Raw genomic sequence first — 12,823 nt, forward strand, 5'->3', positions numbered from 1 at the left:
AGGACTCTTCTGGTGACGTAGAGTGTCCCGACCTCTGAGCCAGAAGTCTGGAAACAAGTCCCCCCTCTGTTTTAGAGGCCATAACTTTCATGAACAGTTTGATAAGGAAAATATCTGGATTACTGGAGGACAAAGGTGAGCTGGTCAGATGGACTAATAGAATTCAATGTGTATAAGCATGAGGTGATGCACTTGGGTAGGACAAACAAGGGAAGGGAATACATGATGGACAGGAGGACCCTGGGAAGTACCATGCATCAGATGGCGTGCATGTACCCCAGTCTCTTAAGGCATCAGGACAAGTAAATAAGGTGGTTAGGAAGGTATATGAGATACTTGTCTTTATTAGGAGAGGCACAGACTTTAACTGCAGAGAGGTTATGCTGGAATTGTATAAAACATTGGTTAAAGATAATGGGAACGGCAGACACTGGAGAATCTGAGATAAACTGTGGAGTTGGATGAACACAGCTGGCCAAGCAGCATCTTAGGAGCATAAAAGCTGATGTTTCGGGCCTAGACCCTTTATCAGGAAAGGGGGATGGGGAGAGGGTTCTGAAAAAAAAATAGGGAGGGGGGGGAGGTGGATCGAAGATGGATAGAGGAGAAAATAGATGGAGAGGAGAGAGACAAGTTAAAGGGACAGGGATGGAGCCTGCAGAGGCGAGTGTAGGTGGGGGGGGAGAGAAGGTAGGGGTAGGGAGGGGATGGATCAGTCCAGGAAGGACCGACAGGTCAAGGGGGTAGGATGAGGTTAGTAGGTAGGAGATGGAGGTGTGGCTTGAGGTGGGAAAAGGGGATAGGTGAGAGGAAGAACAGGTTAGGGAGGCAGGGACGAACTGGGCTGGTTTTGGGATGCAGTGGCGGGGGGAGGGGAGATTTTGAAGCTTGTGAAATCCACCTTGATACCATTGGGCTGCAGGGTTCCCAAGCGGAATATAAGTTGCTGTTCCTGCAACCTTCGGGTGGCATCATTGTGGCACTGCAGGAGGCCCAGGATGGACATGTCATCTTAAGAAATGCGAGGGGGAGTTGAAATGGTTCACGACTGGGAGTTGCAGTTGTTTATTGCGAACTGAGCTTGCATGTTCTGCAAAGCGGCCCCCAAGCCTCCGCTTGGTTTCCCCGATGTAGAGGAAGCCACAACAGGTACAGCGGATGCAGTATACCACATTGGCAGATGTGCAGGTGAACATCTGCTTTATGTGGAGAGTCGTCTTGGGGCCTGAGATGGGGGTGAGGGAGGAGGTGTGGGGACAAGTGTAGCACTTCCTGCGGTTGCAGGGGAAAGTACCGGGTGTGGTGGGGTTGGAGGGGAGTGTGGAGCAGACAAGGGAATCCCGGAGAGAGTGGTCCCTCCGGAAAGGAGGGAAGGGTGGGGATGGAAAAATGTCTTTGGTGGTGGGGTTGGATTGTGGATGGCGGAAGTGTCGGAGGATGATGCGTTGGATCTGGAGGTTGGTGAGGTGGCACATGAGGAGGGGGGGAGATTCTCTTTTGGTGGCTATCGCGGGGACAGGGTGTGAGGGCTGAGTTGCTGAAAATGCAGGACACAGTCGAGGGCGTTCTTGACCACTGCGGGGGTGGGGGTTGCGGTCCTTGAAAAACGAGGACATCTGAGCCTTACAGGAGTGGAATGCCTCATCCTGGGAGCAGATGCGGCAGAGGCAAAGGAATTGGGAATAGGGGATGGAATTTTTGCAGGAAGGTGGGTGGGAGGAGGTGTATTCTAGGTAGCTGTGGGAGTCGATGGGCTTGAAATGGATATCGGTTTCTAGGTGGTTGCCTAAGATGGAGACAGAGGTCCAGGAAGGTGAGGGATGTGTTGGAGATGGCCCAGGTGAACTTGAGGTTGGGGTGGAAGGTGTTGGTGAAGTGGATGAACTGTTCGAGCTCCCCGTGGGAGTACGAGGTGGCACCGATACAGTCAATGTAACGGAGGAAGAGGCGGGGTTTGGGGCCAGTGTAGGTGCGGAAGAGGGACTGTTACCTACAAAGAGGCAGGCATAGCTTGTGCCCATGCGGGTACCCATGGCCACCCCCTTTGTCTGTAGGAAGTGGGAGGAATCGAAAGAGAAGTTGTTGAGGGTGAGGATGAGATCGAAAAAGAAGGTGTTGAGGGTGAGGTTAGGCCACACTAGGGTAACGTGTGCAGCTCTGGAATCCACATTATTAGGAGCAATGTGATTGCACTGGAGAGGGTGCACAGATTTACCAGGATGTTGCCTTTGCTGGAGATTTTCAGTTGTGAACAATTTGTACAGACTGAGGTTGTTTTAATAGGAGCATGATTGAGATGTGTAAAATTGCGAGGAGCATAGATAGGGTAGACAGGAAGCAATGTTTTCCTTTAGTAGAGCAATCAATGCCCAGGGGCACAGATATTAGGCATGGGGCAGGAGGTTCAGAGGGAATCAGAAGAAAAGGTGGTGGGAATCTGGAATTCACTGCCTGGGAAGGTGGTAAAAGCACAAACCATCGTAACACTGATTAAGTATTGGAGATGTACTGTTTTTGATACCAAGGCATACAAGGGTATGGGCCAAGTGCTGGAAAATGAGATTAGAACAGTAAGGCGATTGCTTTTGACTGGCACAGACTTGATAGAGTACAAAAAAGGCCTTTCGGCCTATGACGCCAGTGGGTAATTGATGATATCGATAAAGAGTGACTGTGGGATAGAAAGAAATCTACAAAAATGGAGACCACCATTTGGCTTCAGGTGTGAGCAGAGTCTGGAATGAAATGATGGAAGGTATTGACAATGCCAACATTTTTATAGCACATTCCCATGCCCCTGTGAAAGCACAGTGACAGTATCTGAGGACCTGTGAACGGTGCTGAACATTGTGAAATCATTGGTGAACACTTCGAACCTTATGATTGGGGACGAGGGAAATCATTGATGAAGCAGCTGAAGATGGCTGGGCCTTGGACTCTTCCCTGAGTAACTTCTGTAGAGATGTCCTGCAGCTGAGATATTGGCTTCCAATGACTTATAACTGCACAATGTTCAGGACTGTTCAAATCTACTAAATCAGTCTGTGTCCAAATGCAGTGAAACTTGGATGACATTCAGACTTGGACTCATAAGTAGCAAGTAACTTCCTCACCAGTCAAGTGTCAGGCAAGGAGCATCTCCAGCACGACAGAATCTAACCATCTCACGTTGACATTCAATGGTGTTAATGTCACTGAAACCCCCCAGTCAATATCCTGGTGAACTGGACCAACCATATCCACACTGTGGTTCTGAGACCTCTTGTGGTGCAGTGGTAGCATCCCTAGCTCTGAGCCAAGAGGGCCAGGTTCAGGTCCCACGTGCTAAAGTGGAAATTAAAGTGACAACAACATGTCAACGTTTGGGAATTCTGTGCCAAGTAACTCACCTCATGACTCCCAAAAGCCTGTTCATGATCTATAAGTCAGGAGTGTGATGGAATCCTCCCAACTTGCCCTAGATGGGTGCAGCTCCAACAAGACTCAAAAGTCTCAAGACCTAGCCTGCTTGACTGGCCCCACATCCATAAACATTCAGTCTGCCCCCTTCCACCAACACTCAGTACCAGCACTCTGTACCGTCTACAGCACTAACTCACCAAGGCTCCTTAGACAGCACCTTCCAAACCTATGACCTCTACTGTGTAGAAGGACAAGGGGCAGCAGATACATGGAAAAACCAGCACCTGCAAGTCTCCCTCTAAGTCACTCACCATCCTGACTCGCAAATACTATTTATCAACTTCTCTGTTGTGGCGTAAATGCCTGGAATTCATACTGTAATGACATTGTGGGGCTATCTACAGCACATGGACTGCAATGGTTCAACAACACAGCTTGCCATCAGTTTCCCAAGAATAGTTAGGGATGGTAAATCAATGCTGGCGCAGCCAACCATGTTCACATTTCATGCAAAATAAAACAAAAAACTACAACAATCTTCCTCTGTGTTGCTTTGGCTTTAATAGAGTGCTTTCCTCGATGCCCAATTCTGCTTAGGTGCCTGGATATCACAGAGTCAAAATACTGCCTGATGTCAAGGGCAGTCACTCTTGGTTGACAACAGGCACTCAGGTCTTTGATGCATATTTGGACCAAAGCTGCAACAAGGTCTGGAGCAGTGTGACCCTGGCAGAACCCACAACTTTCTCTCGAAGGGTGTAGGTCCGACAAGACTCAAAAAGCTCAACACCCAGCCTGTGTGACTGGCTCCGCATCCACAAACATTCACTCTTTCACCCCTCCATCAATGCTCATTGCAAGCATTGTGTACCATCTAACAAGATACACGTTGGTGAGCCAGTAAATATCAGTGCCCTTTGGTAGCAATGTCACCAATACCATCCAGCACAGCGCCGTCCATTGAGAGCACAAATGAGGCAGTAAATGAGCAAGACTGGATTATCCCTGCTTGTTATGGGCAGCACGAATCTTGTCAGTTTCCCACATGCTTGGGCATATACCAGTGTTGCAGTCTGGAACAGTTTGGCTAAACTATGGCCAAAGTTCTAGTGTATAAATCTTCAGTAATGTAGCCAACAATGCTGTTGGGATCCTTTGCTGTATCCAGGGCTTTCAGCCTTTTCTGGATACAATAGAGTGAATCACATTGGCATCAAAAATCATAGGTAAGTATGGGTAAGTTAGATCATCCCCTCAGCATTTCCTGTCTGAAGACTGACAGCTGCTTTCTACCTTGCCATGTGTGGGGCTCTCCCACTACTAAAGATGGTATGTTCACACGCTTCCTTCCACAGGATCAGATGGGCTTCTAAAGAATCGCCACAGCTGCAGTGTGGGAAACAGGGGCTGCCACTCTATGCAAAGCAAGCTCCCACAGACAGCAATGGAGGATAGATGGGAGCCAGAACACCAGGAAGAACTCCATTGCTCTTCTTTAAAATTCTAACAGAGATTTTAATTCCACATTGAAGAGGCTGACGGAGACTCTTTTTGATTCTCACTGAATGATAACACCATTGATTATGCAGAAGTCTCTCAGTGGTGCACTGCAGGGGTCAGCTTGGGTTATGAACACACTAAAGGTCTATAAAGGGTTTAGATTTTCTGATTAATGAGGAGACATCCCCACTGAGCATTTCACATTTGGTAAGGTATAACAAGGTGTAAAGGTGGATGAACACAGCAGGCCAGGCAGCATCTGAGGAGCTGGAAAACTGATGTTTCGGGTCTGGACCCTTCTTCATTTCAGAAGGGTCCAGACCCGAAACGTCAGCTTTCCTGCTCCTCAGATGCTGCTTGGCCCGCTGTGTTCATCCAATTCTACATCATGTTATCTCAGATTCTCCAGCATCGGCAGTACCTACTATCTCACATGTGGTATGGAACTTGTTTGAGGGGTCTTGAGAATAGGTTCATACACTAGCCCGTTTCTGGGCTGTGATTCATTCAGCCCCAACATTCCACGTTAATCTCTGTGCTCCCCACGAATATCCACTCACTTAATCTCACCCCATATCAACATAGGAGTATTTAATGGACAGTGTCAGGGAGCTTTATTCTGTATCTAACCCAGTGGTGTCCCTGACCTGGGAGTGTTTGATAGAAGATCAAAACATCATACTGACTTTTATCTTGATATGAACACAAGTTCCAAAAGAAAATCCACCACTGTAAAGTGATTCTAAAGATGCTTTATCACATGCTTTATTGGGGCAGGATGGGTAATCTTTGGGCTGAAATTAATACATATTATACATTTTTTTAAAAATAAAATTTAGTGCTTATATTACAATTGAGTTTCACCATGGAGGTGCACTCTTAAGCTGAAAAGTAGCCATCTGAAGCTGCTTCCCTCCCAGAATTGAGTACTGTCTCTCACCACCAGTCATGCCCTCAAACACTGACAGAACTCAAGTGGCAGGATGTGGGGGTGTCCTCAATCCTGCCTCAGCCTGTGCAGAGGTCACTCTTTGGGTTAAGCAAACGAAGAGGTTGCACAGAGGGCCTGGTACAGTACAGTACACACAGACCTGACAGATCATAGGTTTGATTGTTACTGGCTGCAGGAGATCTAAGATTTGTCAGGTTGCTGGTGGTGGTGGGGAGGAGCATGGCTGCAGCAGGGAGAACATGTCCTTTACGCCTTTGATCAGCATCAAGCATCGCTCTATCATTAAGTGTAAAGTGTGTCAAATGGAATAGGAAAACTGGCAATGATGGCGACGTGTGAAATAAGATTGTTAACAAAATTATGCACTGAATGGATGCAGTGCAGGGAGAGATTCTGACTTTAATACTGTGACAGAAGTAATGTAGCTTAACAGGAGACCAGGCACAGAGACAGGGCTGCAAAGCCGGGAAAAAAGGGCCGAATCATTGCAGTGCTGTGACCAGATCACAGTAACTCAAGAGATTTAGGAAAATGAATACATGAAAAAAGAATTATCTACACATATCAAGCAGGTAATTTTATGTACACTTCTATACAGTTCACACTAACCTGCTCCTTGGTGAAAATTAATAAAGAGCAGAAAAGGCTTCATTTACAGCAGCAGTGCCTGGGGTGGTCCAGTTCTTTTTGAGAGGTTGGGAACGGGCAAGCGGGGGAGGAAGGATGTTGCATGTACAAACTTGCCATTCTCCCTGGAAGGGTAACAAGCTCCAGCCTGCACAATGGGGAGACTCCTTTAGAGACCCCGAGGAGGAAATGCAAGCCTGTCCGAGCTCCCTTCTTTGCCATGGCAAGGGGGCAGTCGAATCATTTGAGGGAGTGGGCGTAGATCTGCTGAGAAACTGGAGTCTCATTCTTTTCGGAGGCAGCCACAGTCTGCGAGCAGGACGTTTGTGTGCGCTGCGGGTTGTCCTGCCATAGAAATGGCATAGTTCTTCCCTTGTGCATGCAGCCTGAAGATCGACAGGCAAGGATTAACACCCATGCCATTTTGGGACGGCTGCAGTAATCAACGCAAAACCAGCAGAAATTATACTGGCAAGCGTAGCAGCCTAGTTTAAGAACAACTTGCTACATCTTAAATTAAAGAATAATCACATTTGCTTTAAAATCAAAATTGATTGGAACTGAAGGAAAAGTCCTCACCAAAGTAATCGAAAACACTCTCAAAGTAGGCAGCACTGATGCTGAGAGGTCTATTAGCTGGTTACTCAGTGAAGAACTGGTTGTCACAGCACCTTAAGACCCAGTCTTGAGGCAGTGACTCCTTCCAGTCTCGAGGTAGTGACTCCTTCCAGTCTCCTGCTATTCCCCGACACCCAGGTCAACTTGAGATGAGGGTCAGCTGGGGAGAGGGGTGAAAAACTGCTTGTTATTCCCTTCCCTGTGGGCAGACAGCTGTAGCTCAGGATGTTTCACCCAGTGCACTGGAACCTTGGAGACCTACCTGATGACAATGGGTACCCTTGAGGGGTTAGTGATGGGGTGTACTCTGCTCAGCTTCATACCCATTGGGATTCTACTCCAAATTCATTGGCACTGGTCCTAGCCATCACCTTCAAAAGCACAGCAATAGGCAGGCTTCTAGGATTAAGCAGCTACTGAGGGGAAAGGATATTCTCCCCACCCATTTCCCTTTCCTCTCCAACCTCTAAAGGCAGCAGGGTGATTCTGGAAGTTAGAAGGAGCACCTTGCTGACACCCCCACAATACTAATAAGTGAACCATGACTGAAACACTTAACAGGGGATTACTCCAGACTTTCTCTCAACATGCCCCCAGAACATATCCTAGTTGACTTTTGTTATCTAATCCATAATCCCCGTTCACTGCTCTATTTTTTATAAATCTGGTCGAAGATGGACATTTTACAGAATCATCCTGAAGTCTCTCAGAACTCATTTTCAACGTCTCCTTTAAATAAACCACATGGGCAGATTTGACAGAGCTCAGAGAGGGCATAACATCAATCAAGGGGGTCATGCCCCTTTGTCACTACCCACCTATCTCACTACCAATCCAAATCTCACTGGGATACCTTACCATCCAAGGCAGGGCTTATTCTTGAAGCCCTTCAGGCCTGGGCAGCCCAGTCTGAGCTTCCACCTGCAGATACACGGGTGAGGCATTGAGGAAGGATGCCCTGTGACTGATGCCCGGCACTGCCTGGCACAGGAAGCAGATGTGGATTTTAGGTTGGGAGGTGGTTACACACCTGTCCAGGGGAGAATTGAAGGGAACAGCTCAAACCTTGCATGTGGGAGGGGGAAATCATCAGTGGCAGCGGCAGAGGGTGTGCAGGCCTGGCAGATTTGAAACCCAGCCATCCCACAACCCAACTGCAGGTTATGACACTGCCCATGCATGGAAACCAGGGGGACAGGTGGAGTGAAGGGGATTAGGGGTTACAGTTAAAACACTAGCTAGTCCTTTTGGAGGAAGGAACAATGCACATCAGGCTGCATTCACCTTGACAGATTAGCCTCAGTTACCAGCCAAAACTGAAGGTACACCATTTGAAGCTGACCTAACCAAGGACTCTTGGAAAAGGAGCCAGTAGCTGGCAAGGAATGGGGTAAAGCTGGAGGGGGCAACATGGAGAAACAGGTTAAGTTGAGGCACACAAAGAAAAATCCAAACTGGTCATGGGTGTGAACAAGTGAGCCCTCTCGGCTGAAAGCAAGCTCTGTTCAGTCACTCCTCAGTGCCACCATTCAGTCTCTGACAACACAGTGGTCAAAACAGGATGGAAGAGGGTGAAGGAAACGCTGGAGGGTTGAGATGGCAGCTCGAGAGGAGAAGGGGCAAGTCAACGCCACACAAAACAAGCAAGAGGATCAACAACTCTGCTGGCTCCACGGTTCTGGCATTTTCTGCCTCTGGTCCAGACTTGACAACCCACTTCAACGAGCGAAATACCCCATAGATGGCAGCAATGGCACATTGGAGCTCTGTGACCAAGGGGTGAACTCTACACTGTCTGCGTTTCCATGGCCTTCGAGACCCATGGACCTCTCTTTCTCAGGTGGGAACGTGGGGGTAGAGGAAGGGAGGGAATCTGGAGGAGGGGATGCCAATTCGGGGCGACTGCACCTAGGCGAGAAACACCACGAAGACGATGAAGAAGATAGCGAGGATGAGGAAGATCTTGATCATCAGCCAGCGGTTGGAGGTGACAGACTGGAAGTATTTGAGGATCTCAGTATGAGCCGCTGCCACATTCAGCTGCGTGTCCTCGACATTGGCGTCGATCCTGCAGGCGAGGGGGGAGCCGGGGTCAGAGTCCAGTATCAGTTGACTGTAACAGTGAAATACACACCCCCACCCCATGCCCAGCCCACTTTTAGCGTCTGAATTCTCTCAGCCCGTCTTCTCGTTCCCTCCCACCAATGACCTTGCCTTGTTATGTCTCCCGATGATCAGGTCACCTGCTTTGAGGCTGTCGGCTGTGCCAGGGTTGGTGGGAGTCATGTTGAGCCGCATGTTTCCCACCTACTCCACCAACAGAGAGATGACATAGATTGGGGGGGGGGGGGGGGGGTGTTAAGAGTCAGGGAAATCAGGGAAAGGCCGAGCAAGAGCTTTACTTGAAGCCCACCATAGTCAAATAGACTGGCCATACATGTAAAAGAACAGGCCAACCCTGGATGAAATGCTTTTCCCCATATGTTGGGGCTTGAGTTTGGATAAACAGCAGGAAAACGTAGGTGGCAAAGGTCACGATGGGCTGAATGACTCGTTCTTTCACTCCCCAGCTCTACCCTCGGGCAGCGGGTTGCGCTCCAGGTAAGCGGCACTCCTGAGTGGAAAGGCAGGCCCCATACATACAGCATGTATTGCATCCTCCTCACCTCTGGATGGTCTCTTCCTGCTCCTTGACCATGTGCGCGAGTTGCTGGAATATGGAGCCCAGCTCCACGATGGTGGCTTCGATGTTCTGCATTGTGTCAGCTCTGCTCTGGAGATAGGAATCCTGGGGGGTTTGGAGGGAGAAGTAGGGAGACAGTGAGCAAGACAGAGAGCGAGCGAGAGAGAGACAGGATGGGGGTGGGTGTGGAATGGGGCAGAAAAGATGCCAGGTCATGCAGGTTGTTTCCTCAACACAACAAGCAGGTGAAATTTAGGGAGATGTAACTCTCAAATATGCTTCATGTAGAAGGTAGATACCAACATTCCCACACCTCACCTTGGATGGGCACCACTTACCCACAGTAGCCAAGACCTATCAGTGGAGGGGAAAGGGGCCCACAAAAGCCCCTACTCAAACACTAAACTGCACTTCATCAATACATGGCTACAAATGCCCTGGGTTTCATTCCAGCTCTGAGCTCTGTAGAATATCTGGGCAATTAGGAATGGGTGATAAATGCAGGACTTCGCCAGTGACCTTTAAAACACCACCATCCTAGACAAACTGTGATGTTAAACTGACTGCAAACAATCTGCACTGGTAAGGGGAGACAAGAGGGGAAGGACAGAGAAGAGTTACGGGGCAGGGAGACCAGCAGTCCGTACGGGACAGGGTGGCGAGACGGGATGGGGCGATTCTGTCCGAGCAATGTTGCTTCCCTTACCTGCTCATCAATGAGCTGAAGCTGCTGGCTGGTCTTGGCATCCATGTCAATGGCGATGTCCCCTGACCTGCGTGCATCATCTTGCAGCAACACCGAACCACCTGTGGAGGGAGACATGCAGAAGTTGAGACTTGAGCAAACAGCACAGGGCAGATGGGGTGTGAAGGCTGGGGGCTGGGTGGAGATCTAGCCATGTGAAGAGGTGAGAGAGGGCAAGAGGAGCCCTGGAAGAGGGAGGGCATGCGACAGCAGATTCATCAGAACGATACTAGGCCTGAAACAGTTAAACAGAGGTCAGGTTACACAGACTGGTCTGTTTTTCCTGTGCTTGGGAGATTAAGTGGGTGATTGGATTTGGATTAAAATCTTTAAAGATGATTAAAGGGTTCAACAGGGTTGATGGAGACAAAATTTAATTCATTGTGGTCGGTAGGGCTGACGGGTGGGCAGAAAGCAAAACCAGGCAGAGAATCAGAGTATTGAGAGCCTGTCCAGGATGTGGGGGTGATACCGTCAGGAACTTGGGAGCATAATGAAATCAAGCAGCCGGAATCACGGTTACTCTGCTTAACTCGACTTGATCCAGATATCACTCCCAAATTAATTTCAGCTCGTATCCACGACTTTATTTGGGAGCATTTCCCCATTTCCACGATCTTGCACAGAGAGAATTTTCTTAACTTAGAGGAAGAGGAGGATGCCATTCAACTCCCTGGGCCAGGCCAGCTGTTCAATGAGATTATAGCTAATGAGAGTCTATTATTAGCAAATTACAATGAAAACTGATGCAGCATCACTTTCTGCTTCCTGCAATGTCCCAAACTTCTACTTCCCCTGTGTATGCAGATGCATTGCCTGACATTATCTTCCCCCATCCACCCCAACCAAGTCTGGCTCTAATTTTCTAATAAGATTCTGGACACGAATCCTGTATTCCCCAAATAACTAAAAAGGTTCTTCTAAAATGAATCTATCATTTGTTAGTACCTTTAACATTTTGATGCTGCATCCAGGTCAGTGAGGAACTCAGTGTAACACTGCACTGTCCTGTATCAGGGTCAGTGAGGGAATCATAGAATCCCTACAGTGTGGAAATAGGTCCACCGACCCATCCCCCATAACCCACCCAATCTACACATTCCTGAACACTTTGGGCAATTTAGAATAGATTAAATTAGATTCCCTACAGTGTGGAAACAGGCCCTTCAGCCCAACAAGTCCACACCGCCTCTTGAAGCATCCCACCCAGACCCATCTGCCTATAACCCACATACTCCTGAACACTACGGACAAAATTTTTTTTTAGCATGGCCAATCCACCTAACCTGCACATCTTTGGACTGTGGGAGGAAACCGGGAACACCCAGAGGAAACCCACGCAGACACTGGGAGAATGTGCAAGCTCCACACAGTCGCCTGAGACGGGAATTGAACACGGGTCCCTGGCGCTGTGAGGCTGCAGTGCTAACCACAGAGCCACCGTGCCGCCCCTTTAAGAAAGGTAAACATCATCACTAAACCCACAGCCTCAGATTCATTGGGGCACAGTGTCACACCGCACTGTGCCGAATCTGGGTCGGTGGGGGGCACAGTGTCACACCGCACTGTGCCGAATCTGGGTCGGTGGGGGGCACAGTGTCACACCGCACTGTGCCGAATCTGGGTCAATCATTGCTGTAACAATTGGCGGGTGCCCGTAATTGGGACAATGCTTACCATAACCATTTGCGGCTGATGGTGGGAGGCTTGAAACTGTAGCATGTGAGAACTGCTCTCTCCTGTTTCTCTGCATTTTGAGATTCTGCCAATTGGGAAAAGAACACACAAATCACAAGGCATCAAAAATAGTCTAAGATCACTCGGGTATATTTCATGTGGAATTCAACCAAACTAATACGCCCTACATCCCAGGCCTCTTTCCTAGGGACAGCACTGGTGTCTCCACCTCTCCTTCTTGTGAAGCTCACAGTAAGACAACAAAAAGCAACCGAGTGCCAGATAGGGGGCAAATCCTGGGAGGCAAGCTCAGAGATGTCAGAGTGCCTTGGGTTGTGACTAAAATGAAGCAGGCAATGGGCTCTATCCCTTAATAATTTACATCTGCCAAGCAGCAGCTTTGCATCATTGGCAGGAGGCCAAGAGACTGGCTCAACCTCTCGGAGGCCCTTTATAGCCCTCACAAGAGACTTGTCAAAGTTACCCTAATGACCTGCTGGCACAGTGATCTGGCAATATCTCAGGATCCTGTTTGTGCCAACCAAGTCTGTACTCACGAATATAATATGATAGTGAAATCCTGTTGCTGCTGGAAATGTGCGACAAACACAGAATGCTG

At 48.6% G+C, this 12,823-nt stretch overlaps 1 protein-coding gene across 1 annotated transcript in view; it reads right to left on the reverse strand.

Annotated features, from left to right (window-relative positions):
* Positions 1–5,639: 5,639 nt before the first annotated feature.
* Positions 5,640–12,823, reverse strand: part of stx5a (syntaxin 5A) — a 31,396-nt gene continuing 24,212 nt past the window's right edge. Inside the window, exons 8-11 of the mRNA XM_059641478.1 lie at positions 12,205–12,289; positions 10,489–10,589; positions 9,766–9,887; positions 5,640–9,167 (exon numbers count right to left, since the gene is read on the reverse strand). Coding sequence (XP_059497461.1) covers positions 9,008–9,167; positions 9,766–9,887; positions 10,489–10,589; positions 12,205–12,289 — 468 coding nt within the window. The 3' untranslated portion in view covers positions 5,640–9,007. The remainder of the gene's footprint in view (positions 9,168–9,765; positions 9,888–10,488; positions 10,590–12,204; positions 12,290–12,823) is intronic.

Source organism: Stegostoma tigrinum, chromosome 42 (assembly GCF_030684315.1).
Source record: "Stegostoma tigrinum isolate sSteTig4 chromosome 42, sSteTig4.hap1, whole genome shotgun sequence".
Taxonomy (NCBI): Eukaryota; Metazoa; Chordata; class Chondrichthyes; order Orectolobiformes; family Stegostomatidae; genus Stegostoma; species Stegostoma tigrinum.